Source organism: Stegostoma tigrinum, chromosome 9 (genome assembly GCF_030684315.1).
Source record: "Stegostoma tigrinum isolate sSteTig4 chromosome 9, sSteTig4.hap1, whole genome shotgun sequence".
Taxonomy (NCBI): domain Eukaryota; kingdom Metazoa; phylum Chordata; class Chondrichthyes; order Orectolobiformes; family Stegostomatidae; genus Stegostoma; species Stegostoma tigrinum.
Window position 1 is genome coordinate 15862052 of NC_081362.1, and position 14857 is coordinate 15876908.

At 47.7% G+C, this 14857-nt stretch overlaps 1 protein-coding gene across 10 annotated transcripts in view; it reads left to right on the forward strand.

The window, feature by feature from the left end:
• syne1b (spectrin repeat containing, nuclear envelope 1b) overlaps positions 1-14857 on the forward strand; it is a 504959-nt gene that overhangs the window by 79108 nt on the left and 410994 nt on the right. For all 10 annotated transcript variants that reach the window (XM_059648367.1, XM_059648370.1, XM_059648364.1 and 7 more), the window contains exons 3-4: positions 5820-5915; positions 8156-8239. In XM_059648367.1, coding sequence (XP_059504350.1) covers positions 5820-5915; positions 8156-8239 — 180 coding nt within the window. The remainder of the gene's footprint in view (positions 1-5819; positions 5916-8155; positions 8240-14857) is intronic.

The following is a 14857-nucleotide window of genomic DNA, read 5'->3' on the forward strand; positions in this document are numbered from 1 at the left end:
ACATAGGCAGCTCAGTAGGCCACGGCCTTGTGTAAATCACTCCCTGGCAACTTAGTGCAATCCCTTTCTTTCATGCCTCTTTGATGGATAGTGAAGTGTCAAGTTTAGAAAGAAAACAATGTTTGAGATGACCGGACTCCTTCCTTGGACCTGACTTGCCTCAGCTTTGTATGTGTTCGTACATCTGTAGCGATTCCGCCTGAAGGGCAGGCGTCATCATCAGGTTATTGCTCTAAATGCAGGGCAGGATGAGAGGTGTAGGAGCATCTCTCCAGTGCAGGTGCAGAAACTGAGAGACTGAATTACGATAGAGCCACCGCTGGGGGTTTGGGGGGCGGTTTAATTGCAGTGTGACATGTTTAGATAGGCAGTTTCCATAATAAATGTGGAAGTATGGATTTATAATTGGGAGAAATTGACACAAAAGTGTATCAAAAAATAACAACAGGAAGTAAGGCTCTGTTACCGTTGCTGTTTATTGCTGTATATCTCTATGACTGTAAGTACCACTTTCTGTGGTAGTTCATTTCACATATGAACCACCTTCTGTGTGGAAATGTTGCCCCTCAGGCCCCTTCTAAATCTTTCTCCTCTCACCTTAAAATTATTTTTTAGAGTATATGTTCCTAGAACAATTTATGATGGATCCAACCTGAGATCTAGATCTCGGATCTGATACTGAGGCAGGTTTATTGAATAATCTCAGAGTAAATGATCCCCGAGAAAACAGTAGTAGAATTTATTAGCATTCAGTTTGAGAGTGAGAGACTTGAGTCAGAAACAACTGTGTTACACATAAATAAGGGCAATTGTAAAGGCGTGAGGGTGGAATTGATTGAAGTGGACAGCGAAAGGAATTTAGCAGAAGAGGGGGTTCAATGAACAGTGGGAAACTTTTGAGAAAACAGTTTATGTCTCAGAATAAGGATATAACTCAGGAAGGAAGAAAAATTCTAGCAAGGTGATAAACTAACGAGGATTAACCAAAGAAGTTTGAGATAGAAAATAAAATGTCAGATGTGGAAAAGATTGTTCCTAAGCAGTTGGGAACTGCTTTTAAAAATCAACAAAAGACGACCAAAATATAAAGGGGGTGAAAATAAATTTTGAAGGCCAACTAGCAAATAGCAAATATCAAAGCAGACAGTGCGACTTATTTCAACATATAAAGTGGAAGAGAGAGGCCACAGTGAATATGACTGACGAGCTTTTTCACCAAACTCACTATTATTCAACCACTCTTGTACCCATGGCATCTCTAATGTCCAATTCCAACCCATCTCACCTCATGCCCTTCCTAGAACAACGTGCCTCTCAGCAGATAGTCCAGGGGGTTCACTGGCATCTCCTGTGCCCCGAACCACCTTTGAAAGTCAGCCCCTTAAAATGAGCCTGGTAATTTAATAATGGGGAACCAGTAAATCACACATCCACTGAATGAATACTTTGCGTCTGTCTTCACAGTAGAGGACTCTGTTAGCATTCCAAAATTACCAAATAATCACATGCAAGATGGAAAATAAATACAAGAACTATCACAATAGAAAAAGTACTGGGGAGGTTATTGGGGCTGAAGGCCGATAATTGCCCTGGACCTGGTGGGATACATTCTAGAAAGTAGCTACAAAGATAGTAGGTATGTTGGCGGTGATCTTCCGAGAATCCTTAGGTTCTGGAGAAGGACCCAGAGGACTCGGAAGCTACCAGTGCAAGACCCTTCTTCAAAAAGGCTGATATATGACTTGCCAATAGTGGTGTTCTCACAGCAATGCTACTCGTTTCATTCTTTGTGATACTAGTCTCGGGGACGATGATGCAGTTGGAGCCCTGTATGTATTGGAACCAGAGATCCAATTCTGCTAGATTGACAGTAAGCTTAATGACCCACTATCCCATGGGATTTGCCAGCAGAAGTGCAAGAAACTAGCCAAGAAACTAAGAAGGACATAGGAGTTAGAAGTAAGAGTAAGCCATTCAGCCCATCTAACCTGCTGTGTCGTGCAACCGAATCATGTCTGACCTTCTACCTCAATGCTATTTTCCTGTGCAATTGCCATATCCCTTGACAGTTTTAGTAGCTAGAGAACTGTCAATTTCTATCTTGAATATGCTCAATGATTGAATTGCTTCAGCCCCTGGAGTAGATAATTCTAAAGATTCAACTCCATCTGAGTGAAACATTTCCTCCCTGCCTCAGTGCTGAGTGGCCTAATTCTTGGGACACCTGGAGGCCAGAGATTGACTGTTTAACATCGCTTCAGAGGACTAAATCTTATGTTTCCTCGGTTAAATGCGAGATATGTTGAAATCTTTGGAGGGATTCATTTTGCAAGGCCCGACGAGCTTTTTCACCAAACTCACTATTATTCAACCATGGCATCTCTAATGTCCAATTCCAACCCATCTCACCTCATGCCCTTCCTAGAACAACGTGCCTCTCAGCAGATAGTCCAGGGGGTTCACTGGCATCTCCTGTGCCCCGTGCCACCTTTGAAAGTCAGTTGCGCACCCAGGTAAATACTGTCAAGCCTGGAGCTGCTCTGCACCATTCCTGATGTCCCTGGAGGTCCTTCCAGACAGAGTAGTACAGATGCAGGGCTTACTCTTCCCCCAGCAGCTACAGCAGTAGAAATCATGGCGCCTGACTGTTGCCTGTCTGGTCTGAGGTTGCTGTTTGGATCACTGTCGCCTCCATCATCTGGGAGAACGCTGAAACTGTCTGAAGATCATCCACGTCCTTTCCCACATGGAGTGCCCCAGCGTCTTCTGTCCGACACATTTCACTCATTTAGCCTATGTTACTGTATCCATCTCTCACCAAGACTCTTACCACTCCAACTAATGCCCCGTCTTCCCCCATTTGCTGTGGCCCACCCCAGCTCCCATCAGCACTAACCCTCCGTGCCCTCTGCGCTGCCTGCTCACTCATTCGCTCTCATGGATGTGAAAGTAAGATCCATGCCACCCACATTCACCTCCATTAATATCTCTCTCTCTATTGTCCCAGGAGGGAGACTGTTCCCCCAAAAAGGCAGAAAGAGTCACCGGTGATGGCCTTACCTGCTATAAGGCTCCTCAGTCCTTAAGGGGAGTGCATCCTGACTCTGACTGCCCTGATGGCTTGCTGGCCATGTTTAAGGCCCCTGGACAGGTTTGGGGAAAATGCCCTTAATTTACTGTTCCCAGAGCCATCCCCCCACTCCTACCACCCATAAATTGGCTGAGTCCTGCTGACTCCTGGCTTAGTGTCTGTGCTAAGCTAAGAGCCAAGACAGAAAGTAATGTGAAGCAGGTACTGCTAGCTGGGGGAGGGAGAAAGGAAAGTCAAGGCTGCCGCCAGCTTCCAGGTGGGCTCAAGAGCGAGCGAGCGAGCGTGATGAGAGAAAGCAGAGAGCCTGGGAATTGCGGCCTGGTCAAGCCCATGAGCTGGACGTATGTCTCTGAGAGCTCAGTGTCCTCCTCGCAATGGTCCAGTGATAGTTCCTGTTAGCCTCCAGGGTGCTGTTCGAAGACTCCTGTCACTAGAGATGTAGAAACTGGGAGTGGAAGCAGAACCTCGAGCCTGCTCCATCAATGTCAGCAGGTGTAGGGACATGTGCCCTGTGGACAGTGCCCTGAGATCTCGGTGCTTGGTGCCCAGTACTTGGAGCAATTGTGAGCTGGGCAGCAGCTCTGACTTCCTCCTCAGGTCTTCTTGACGTAGGAAGGTTGGGAGCAGACTATTAACGAGGGGAGAATCTTGCCATGCTGCCTTGGGTAACCTGAGATGATCTTGATGTCAAGAGCGCTTGTCTGATTCTGCCATACATTTCTCCATCACCCATGTTGCTCAGGCTGCTGCAAAATTTTTTGCGCAGAGTTGACTTTTTTAAAAAGATTGGTGCCTGCAGAAAAGTGTCCACCTGTTGCCGATCATTCTTGGACCAGTGCAGAACTGTTCTAAGCCCCGCTCCCCACCCCAACCCCCCCCCCACCCGCCTCCCCGACTCCACAGCTGGTACTTTCATCTCTGAGTCAAAAGGTTGCGGGATCAATCCCCACTCTTGATGCTTGAACCCCAAAGGGTGAAAGAAAGAAAGAAGGAATCGCATTTGTACAGTGCTTTCCATTGCCACTGGGTACCTCAAAGGGCTTTCCAGCCAATTAGTTACTTCAGAAATTCCCTAACGTTGTTTCGGAAATGTGCGCAGAATGGTCCCCCATATAGATGGCCAGATGATGTGTTTTTGTGCTGTCGATTGTCGGATTAATATTGGTGTAGATACATAGGATTAAAAAACAATGAGCTTTCCTTCAGAATAGTGGCATTGCATTTTTAGTATCGAGCTGAACAGATCAACAGAGCAGTGATTTTCAGGCTCAGGTCCTGCACTGAGTCTTGAACTCAGAACAGTGTGACGAGAGACGAGACTTTAGCCTAGCACTGAGGGAATGCTGCATTTTTCGGTCATGGTGGATCAATTACACTTATTTGGGTAAAAATATCAAGGAAGTCCAAGCCATAGGTAACTGAATGTCGCAACAGAACTGGAGGGGCAAGGTGACCTGCTGCAGGACCCTGTGTTCCTCTGGTTGAGTGACAGCACAGTAGGTGAATGAGGTATGACGTGTTCTTGCCCAGTAACTAGTTGACCTTTCTTGCTGTCTTGACAATTGAGTGTGTGTCAGTGGGAGATTCAGTTTCTTTGAGCACTTCACTGGAAGGTATTCAAAGTGGGGACTCAGAAAGTCGCTGGATTCTGTTGTTTCATAAAATAAATGTTGGGTGGCTTCACTGACATGCAGTTGGCGCGAACTTCTGCTCTTGCACATTTCTCGTTTAGTTCCACCTGGTTCAGTAGTGCATACAATCTCCTGTCGGAACATTGTCTCTTTGGCATTTGCTTGACAAGGACAGTACAAAATGCCCAGAAGTGAGTTCATTAACAATAATTGGTTTTGTTGTTCACCCTGGGCATTTATCGCTCAGACTGTGGTGTCTCACCTTTGCTGCAGCTACAGGTCAATGTATCTGGGAAATGGCAGGCTCTGAGTTTTGGTATTTTTGGTTTAACTTGAGGTTGGAACAGAGCTGGGGAGCCAGTCTACTTCCAGGAGCTGAGTTGGTAATTTGACTCTGTTTATACTTAGAGTAGCCTCTGAGTTCACCTACTTGGTAGCTATACATTTTCCTGATAAATACGGGGTTACAGGGACAGGGTGGGGTGCTGGGCCCGGTTAGGATGCTCTTCGGAGGGTCACTGGAGGGCTCGATGGGCCGAATGTCTTCCCTCCACACTTGTAAGGATTCTTTGATTCCATACCATTGACCAGCTGGTTCTCCCAGGCCCCAGAGAGCCTGGGTGATGAAGTAAGGGAGGTGAGGAAGGTTGTTGGGGAGGTGGGGGAACTCTGGGGGAGAAACTTTGTGAAACTGGTTCATCCCAGCCGGAGAAAGCTTACCCCTTTCCCTGGAGTTGGGCCGATCTTGTTACCTGTTGGACACACAGTGCAATCCAAATGTTCATCCTTTAGTGGCTGGGCAGGGTGATGGTGGGAGTGGGGTGGGTGGAGGGTGAAGCTGGGATCTCCTCTGGAGTGGGAGAATGGAGCCAGCTCCCAGCTGTCAGACCAAATCTGAGATCAGGAATCAGACCTTCTTTGCTTTCGCACCAGCAGCTGAGGCATCTTACTGCAGGCTGCCCCTCAGCTTCTCTGACCTAACTGGGAACTAAACTGTTGATCAGGTTGCTATTCCAGTCCCCTCCACTGTCCATCTAACCTAGCGTGGTGAACACCAAGTACTAAGTGTATCTCTCTCTCTGTCACTTCTCTTACAGCGTAATCCCCCGATTATAGTCGATGATTTATTTGAAGATATCAAGGATGGTGTGATGCTCTTAGCCCTCTTGGAAGTTCTATCTGGACAGAATTTGGTGAGTTAATCAGCTTGAAACCAGTGCAGTGCTGCTAATGGGTCAGTGAGCAGCTGGACGTTGAGTAGTATGGATGCAATGCAATAGCATCTGATCCAATTGGGACTGATACTGTCAGTGCATTGTCTGGGTTGAGAGGGGAATGCCTACAACCATACAATCATACAATCTAGGATTGCTTCATGCCTGTGCATCGTCTTTAAAAGAGCCAGCTCTCTCGACCATACTCCCCTGGTCCCTTCTGCACATATTTTCCTTTTCAAATATTCTGTTTCCAAAGTTGCTCCTAAATGTGTGTCCCCACCTCTTCGCACTGTATATTCCAGTCGTGAACAACTCACTCTGTTGACAAATAATGCTACTACATTGTCAAAACCCTTTTTAACTTTGAACACCTCCATTCAGTCTCCCCTTCGTCTTCTCTGTCTGAGGAGATCAACTTCAGTTTTTACAGTCACTCCACTTAACTGAAAGTCCCTCATCCCTGACTCCATTCCAGTAAATCGCCTGCGCACTCTCTCCAATTCTTTGTTGTCTTTCCTGTAGCATGGACACAGTACTCCAACTCAGGACAGGCTGTGATTTGGGAAGTGTTAGCAAAACTTTGTTGGGTAGACTGACAATGCCCGTTTCATAAACGCTTTGAATCCTGTGCGTTCATCTTTGAAAAAGCCTCCTCAACTGTCCTCATCACCATCACGGAAGCACTTGGCCCTCGCCCCTCTCTATCGGAATGTCGTTAAAACTGTGCCAGTGTTCCTGTTGTTGCCCAGCTTCCAGTAATCACCACTGGCAGTGCGTGTGAGGATGGTGACGTTAGGATGGAGGGGTAAAGTTTGATTGCAGTGTAGCCCATGCTTACCAAAGCTGATACGTACGTGAATGCCATTTGGTTGTAGTATCAGGCACTAATTGATCCTTGTGAGATCGGGCTCTATTAAGGATTGACATTTTGGGAAGGCGATGAGAGGATGTTTCAGCCTTTCATACTTAGGATCATGGAATGCCTACAGTGTGGAAGTAGGTCATTTGGCCCATCGAGTCCACACTGACCCAGACCCACACCACTACCCTATCCCCTGCATTTTCCATAGCTAATCCACCTGGTGTACATATCCCTAGACACTCTGGACAATTTGGCATGACCAATCCACCTAGCCTAAATAACTTTATACTGTGGGAGGAAACCATAGCGCTCAAAGGAAACCCATGCAGACACAGGTAGAATTTGCAAACTCCACCCAGAAAGTCACCTGAGGGCGAAATTGAACCCGCGACCCTGGTGCTGTGAGTAGCAGTGCTAACCACTGAGCCACCCTGGCTGCCAATGTTTCTCTTCACTTCTGCAAATGCTCATAGAGAGTGGGCATTACAGGCCTAATGCTAAGTCATGAACTGAGTTCCCACGGGGATTCACAGTGACAATGTTACCACTTTGGCCTGATGATTGTGTCTCATACAGCTCTGGCTGTCCGACTTCTCCTCATGAAGGTAAGACAACGTATTTCCAAAGTGAGATGGTGTGGACTGTGGAGGAGAAATTGAATGCAGTGGTGTTTCATTGCACTGACTGCCCTTGTCTTTCCAGCTGGTGCTCATCGTGGGTTCAAGATTGTAACACCAAGGCCTTGGGCGGGTGCAAATTGCTATAATGCATCTCGCAAATGGTGCTCACTGCAGCCAGGCTGTGTTCATGCTGGATGGGATAGATCAGAAAGTGGTTAGTTGAGCTTTCAGTCAAGTTGCTTTTGCCTTGATGGTGTCGAGCTGCTTGCGTGTTGTTGGCACTGTTCCCATGCAGGCAAGTGAAGAGTGCTCCAATACACTCCTGACTTATGACATCTCGATGATGGGAGGGGAGTCAGCCGGTGAGTTACTGGACACAGCGTATCCAGACTGATTTGCTGCCCTGCCATGGTATGTACATGGTTTGTCCAACTGAGTTTGTAGTCAATGGTCAGCCCCTGGAACATTGATAGTGGGGGTTTCAGCGATGGCAGTGCCTTTCACTGTCATTGGAAGTGCCAGCTGCGTTATGGAGGGAGAAAAGAGGATGAAAGAGAACTTATAAAACTCACTATTTTCTCCAACATTCCATGGTCCATGGGGTCTGCACAGTTGAGGAGAAAGGCCAAAGGCCCCGATGTTATTTATCGCAATGACTACATCAACACCTTGCCAGCCAGGGATTGAGTGTAAGAGTTATGGACTTGCGATTAATTTGTGTTCTGCTTTTGCAGCCTTGTGAACAGGGGCGAAAGTCAAAACGCATCCACTGGGTGAACAACATCGGAAAAGCTCTGAAATTTCTCGAGGGCAGGCGGGTGAGTGTGAATATCAGTGCCGTCTCCTTCTGGAGCGGCACATTTTGGTGTGAAATCCTTCAACTCAGGACAGCTTTTCAGTGCTCACAAGCACATCTAGTTGGTACTTATCTGAACTGGAAGGATAACTCAGAAACAGAGCTCGCAGGATTGGGTATGACCTTGGAGCCAATGACTGCTTTTGTTGGTGTGTGAAATATTCGGGGACTGCTTACCTGAATTTCTTTGACACTGAGTGATCCCTCAGCACAAAGACTTTTTACTGACGTTCCAACCTCATCTGTGCAGATATAAATATTTGGAAATAAATAATAGACACTAGATAATTGGTGCAGGAGTAGGCCATTCGACCCTTCGAGCCAGCACCACCATTCATTATGATCATGGCTGATCATCCACAATCAGTATCCTGTTCCTGCCTTAACCCCACAACCCTTGATTCCACTATCTTTAAGAGCTCTATCCATCTCTTTGGAAGCAGGCCATTCATACCATTGAGTACACAATCAACCCTCTGAAGCACATTCCACCCAGACCCACACTAACCCTGTAACACCACATTTCCTATGGCTAATGTGTCTCGTCTGCACATCCCTGGACACTATGGGCAATTTAGTATGGCCACTTCACCTGTTGTGCACATCTTTGGACTGCGGGAGGAAAGCAGAGCACCCAGAGGAAACCCAGGCAGACATAGCGAGAATATGCACACTCCACACAGACATTCGCCTGAGGCTGGAATCAAACCTGGGTCCCTGGTGCTGTGCGGCAGCAGTGCTACCCACTGAATCATCCAGAGTTTAGGCCCCAGGAGTTTTGCTGCTGTTATTTTTTCAGTGCAAGAATAAACCTCAGCAGCGAAGGTGGAGAAGATCAAGCACAATCAAAAACAGAAATTGCTGGAGAAACTTGGTGGCTCTGGCAGTATCTGTGGAGAGAAATCTTGGGTTCTGAAGAAGGATCTCTGGACCCGAAACATTAACTCTGATTTCTCTCCACGGATGCTACTGAGTTTTTCCTAGCAATTGCTGTTTTTGTTTCTGATTTCCAGCACCCACAGTTCATTCTGTTTTTAAGAGCACTAATCATTGCTGTAGTGTGTGCCTATTGAATGAGAACAGGGCTGTGCTTTCTTTATTAATAAAGTGCGAAGCTGGATGAACACAGCAGACCAAGCAGCATCTCAGGAGCGCAAAAGCTGACGTTTCGGGCCTAGACCCTTCATCAGAGAGGGGGATGGGGAGAGGGAACTGGAATAAATAGGGAGAGAGGGGGAGGCAGACCGAAGATGGAGAGAAAAGAAGATAGGTGGAGAGAGTATAGGTGGGGAGGTAGGGAGGGGATAGGTCAGTCCAGGGAAGACAGACAGGTCAAGGAGGTGGGATGAGGTTAGTAGGTAGATGGGGGTGCGGCTTGGGGTGGGAGGAAGGGATGGGTGAGAGGAAGAACAGGTTAGGGAAGTGGAGACAGGCTGGGCTGGTTTTGGGATGCAGTAGCGGGAGGGGACGAACTGGGCTGGTTGTGTGATGCAGTAGGGGAAGGGGAGATTTTGAAGCTTGTGAAGTCCACATTGATACCATTGGGCTGCAAGGTTCCATAGCAGAATATGAGTTGCTGTTCCTGCAACCTTCGGGTGGCATCATTGTGGCACTGCAGGAGGCCCATGATGGACATGTCATCTAAAGAATGGGAGGGGGAGTGGAAATGGTTTGCGACTGGGAGGAGCAGTTGTTTGTTGCAAACCGAGCGGAGGTGTTCTGCAAAGCGGTCCCCAAGCCTCCGCTTGGTTTCCTCAATGTAGAGGAAGCCTCACTGGGTACAGTGGATACAGTATACCACATTGGCAGATGTGCCGGTGAACCTCTGCTTAATGTGGAATGTCATCTTGGGGCCTGGGATGGGGGTGAGGGAGGAGGTGTGGGGGCAAGTGTAGCATTTCCTGCGGTTGCAGGGGAAGGTGCTGGGTGTGGTGGGGTTGGAGGGGAGTGTGGAGCGAACAAGGGAGCCACGGAGAGAGTGGTCTCTCTGGAAGGCAGACAAGTGTGGGGATGGAAAAATGTCTTTAGTGGTGGGATCAGATTATAGATGGCGGAAGTGTCAGAGGATGATGCGTTGTATCCGGAGGTTGGTGGGGTGGTGTGTGAGAACGAGGGAGATCCTGTGGGGGTGGTTGTGGCCCCAAGGGTCTAGGCCCGAAACGTCAGCTTTTGTGCTCCTGAGATGCTGCTTGGCCTGCTGTGTTCATCCAGCTTCGCACTTTATTATCTTGGATTCTCCAGCATCTGCAGTTCCCATTATCTCTGTGCTTTCTTTATTATTGTGTCTTTTAGGTGAAGTGTGTGGCACTGCTAGCCCAGCATTTTGGGTGGCACAGTAGCTTAGTGGTTAGCAGTACTGCCTCACAGCGCCAGGGACCTGGATTCAATTCCACCCTTCTCCCTGTCTCTCTGTGGGATCCCTCTGGACGCTCTGGTTTCCTATGCAGGCTAGCTGGATTAGCCATGGGAAATTCAGGATTACAGGGATGGGTGGGATGTTCACAGAAGGCTCAATGTGGACCAAATGGCCGGCGTCTGCACTGTGGAGATTCTCCTGTGGTTCATTTGTTGCCCATCCCGAATTGCACCTCAAACTAGGAGGCTTAGTCAACCACTTTTGAGGAGGAAGTAAAGACAGCAGATTGCTTTCCCTACAGGACAAAAGTGACCTTTTGCACCCATCATTCAAGCTTGTCATGGTCACCATTATTGAGACTAGCTTTCTATTCCAGGTTTGTTAATTGAATTTAAAACCCATCAGCACTAGCCTGAACCTCTAGTTTACTAATCCAGTGACCTTACCAAAATACCAGAGGAAATAATCTTTTCCAATTAAAGTGATCATCATTTTAAAAATACTTCTTTAAAAAAACATTGTTCTGTCCACTGGAAGTAGTCCCATTATCTGAGGATTCATTCTATAACCAGACTTTCGCCATCTCTGGCCCCATCCTGCTTTTTATGACTGTTACACCCATCTTGCCAACTCGGCCAAAGGATCAATTTAGTTTCTGATCGGAGTGCACCTTTGGGGAAATTGCTGGCTTCCTAATGTCAGTCTGTGTGACTGTGTCCCAAAAGGAATACCCTGTGAGTCCCACTCCGACCCTTTCTCCTCCACCTTGCTGGAATTCTCAGATGGCGCAGGATGGGGTTAAAATCCCTAGTGCCCCATTTTCCTGTTTCAGTCCACCCAGCTTCCCATACTAGGAATACCCAGGGATTTAAAGGACTTCACACTGCTGTATCTTCACTGCTTAAAACTGCTGGGCATTGCATCACCTTGGCGACATTTCGGTGTTGATTCTATGGAATGAATTGTGTAAAAAGACAACAGCTATAGATTAGGGGAAAATAACAAAAGAGTGTGGAGGCTCTTTTTGGAAATAAAGCTGAAATAATTACCAATTAAGGTGACATTTAGCATAAAATGACAAACAAAACAATGTGTCCAGTGGAAATAAAATTGTTGCTGTGGGGAATTTGGTTACAGAATCTCTACAATGTGGAAACAGGCCCTTTGACCCAATAAGACCACACTGACCCTTCAAAGAGGATCGCCCCCAACAACCCTGCACTTGCCTTAGCTAACACACCTAATCTACACATCTCTGAACACTATCAGTAATTTAGCATGGCCAACCTACCTAACCTGGACATCTTTGGACAGTGGGAGGAAACCCATGCAGACACAGGGAGCATGTGCAATCACCACATAGACAGGCACCCAGAGTTGGGATCGAGCCTGGGTCCCTGGTGTTGTGAGGCAGCAGTGCTAACCAATGAAACACCCAAGGTAACAAAATGTGAGGCTGGATGAACACAGCAGGCCCAGCAGCATCTCAGGAGCACAAAAGCTGACGTTTCGGGCCTAGACCCTTCATCAGAAAGGGGGATGGGGAGAGGGAACTGGAATAAATAGGGAGAGAGGGGGAGGCGGACCGAAGATGGAGAGAAAAGAAGATAGGTGGAGAGAGTGTAGGTGGGGAGGTAGGGAGGGGATAGGTCAGTCCAGGGAAGACGGACAGGTCAAGGAGGTGGGATGAGGTTAGTAGGTAGGAGATGGAGGTGCGGCTTGCGTTGGGAGGAAGGGATGGGTGAGAGGAAGAACAGGTTAGGGAGGCAGAGACAGGTTGGACTGGTTTTGAGATGCAGTGGGCGGAGGGGAAGGAGTGGGCTGGTTGTGTGGTGCAGTGCGGGGAGGGGACGAACTGGGCTGGTTTTGGGATGCGGTGGGGGAAGGGGAGATTTTGAAGCTGGTGAAGTCCACATTGATACCATTGGGCTGCAGGGTTCCCAAGCGGAATATTAGTTGCTGTTCCTGCAACCTTCGGGTGGCATCATTGTGGCAGTGCAGGAGGCCCATGATGGACATGTCATCTAAAGAATGGGAGGGGGAGTGGAAATGGTTTGCGACTGGGAGGTGCAGTTGTTTATTGCGAACCGAGCGGAGGTGTTCTGCAAAGCGGTCCCCAAGCCTCCGCTTGGTTTCCCCAAAGTAGAGGATGCCACACCGGGTACAGTGGATGCAGTATACCACATTGGCAGATGTGCAGGTGAACCTCTGCTTAATATGGAAAGTCATCTTGGGGCCTGGGATAGGGGTGAGGGAGGAGGTGTGGGGGCAAGTGTAGCATTTCCTGCAGTTGCAGGGGAAGGTGCCGAGTGTGGTGGGGTTGGAGGGGAGTGTGGAGCGAACAAGGGAGCCACGGAGAGAGTGGTCTCTCTGGAAGGCAGACAAGTGTGGGGATGGAAAAATGTCTTTAGTGGTGGGATCAGATTATAGATGGCGGAAGTGTCAGAGGATGATGCGTTGTATCCGGAGGTTGGTGGGGTGGTGTGTGAGAACGAGGGAGATCCTGTGGGGGTGGTTGTGGCCCCAAGGGTCTAGGCCCGAAACGTCAGCTTTTGTGCTCCTGAGATGCTGCTTGGCCTGCTGTGTTCATCCAGCTTCGCACTTTATTATCTTGGATTCTCCAGCATCTGCAGTTCCCATTATCTCTGTGCTTTCTTTATTATTGTGTCTTTTAGGTGAAGTGTGTGGCACTGCTAGCCCAGCATTTTGGGTGGCACAGTAGCTTAGTGGTTAGCAGTACTGCCTCACAGCGCCAGGGACCTGGATTCAATTCCACCCTTCTCCCTGTCTCTCTGTGGGATCCCTCTGGACGCTCTGGTTTCCTATGCAGGCTAGCTGGATTAGCCATGGGAAATTCAGGATTACAGGGATGGGTGGGATGTTCACAGAAGGCTCAATGTGGACCAAATGGCCGGCGTCTGCACTGTGGAGATTCTCCTGTGGTTCATTTGTTGCCCATCCCGAATTGCACCTCAAACTAGGAGGCTTAGTCAACCACTTTTGAGGAGGAAGTAAAGACAGCAGATTGCTTTCCCTACAGGACAAAAGTGACCTTTTGCACCCATCATTCAAGCTTGTCATGGTCACCATTATTGAGACTAGCTTTCTATTCCAGGTTTGTTAATTGAATTTAAAACCCATCAGCACTAGCCTGAACCTCTAGTTTACTAATCCAGTGACCTTACCAAAATACCAGAGGAAATAATCTTTTCCAATTAAAGTGATCATCATTTTAAAAATACTTCTTTAAAAAAACATTGTTCTGTCCACTGGAAGTAGTCCCATTATCTGAGGATTCATTCTATAACCAGACTTTCGCCATCTCTGGCCCCATCCTGCTTTTTATGACTGTTACACCCATCTTGCCAACTCGGCCAAAGGATCAATTTAGTTTCTGATCGGAGTGCACCTTTGGGGAAATTGCTGGCTTCCTAATGTCAGTCTGTGTGACTGTGTCCCAAAAGGAATACCCTGTGAGTCCCACTCCGACCCTTTCTCCTCCACCTTGCTGGAATTCTCAGATGGCGCAGGATGGGGTTAAAATCCCTAGTGCCCCATTTTCCTGTTTCAGTCCACCCAGCTTCCCATACTAGGAATACCCAGGGATTTAAAGGACTTCACACTGCTGTATCTTCACTGCTTAAAACTGCTGGGCATTGCATCACCTTGGCGACATTTCGGTGTTGATTCTATGGAATGAATTGTGTAAAAAGACAACAGCTATAGATTAGGGGAAAATAACAAAAGAGTGTGGAGGCTCTTTTTGGAAATAAAGCTGAAATAATTACCAATTAAGGTGACATTTAGCATAAAATGACAAACAAAACAATGTGTCCAGTGGAAATAAAATTGTTGCTGTGGGGAATTTGGTTACAGAATCTCTACAATGTGGAAACAGGCCCTTTGACCCAATAAGACCACACTGACCCTTCAAAGAGGATCGCCCCCAACAACCCTGCACTTGCCTTAGCTAACACACCTAATCTACACATCTCTGAACACTATCAGTAATTTAGCATGGCCAACCTACCTAACCTGGACATCTTTGGACAGTGGGAGGAAACCCATGCAGACACAGGGAGCATGTGCAATCACCACATAGACAGGCACCCAGAGTTGGGATCGAGCCTGGGTCCCTGGTGTTGTGAGGCAGCAGTGCTAACCAATGAAACACCCAAGGTAACAAAATGTGAGGCTGGATGAACACAGCAGGCCCAGCAGCAT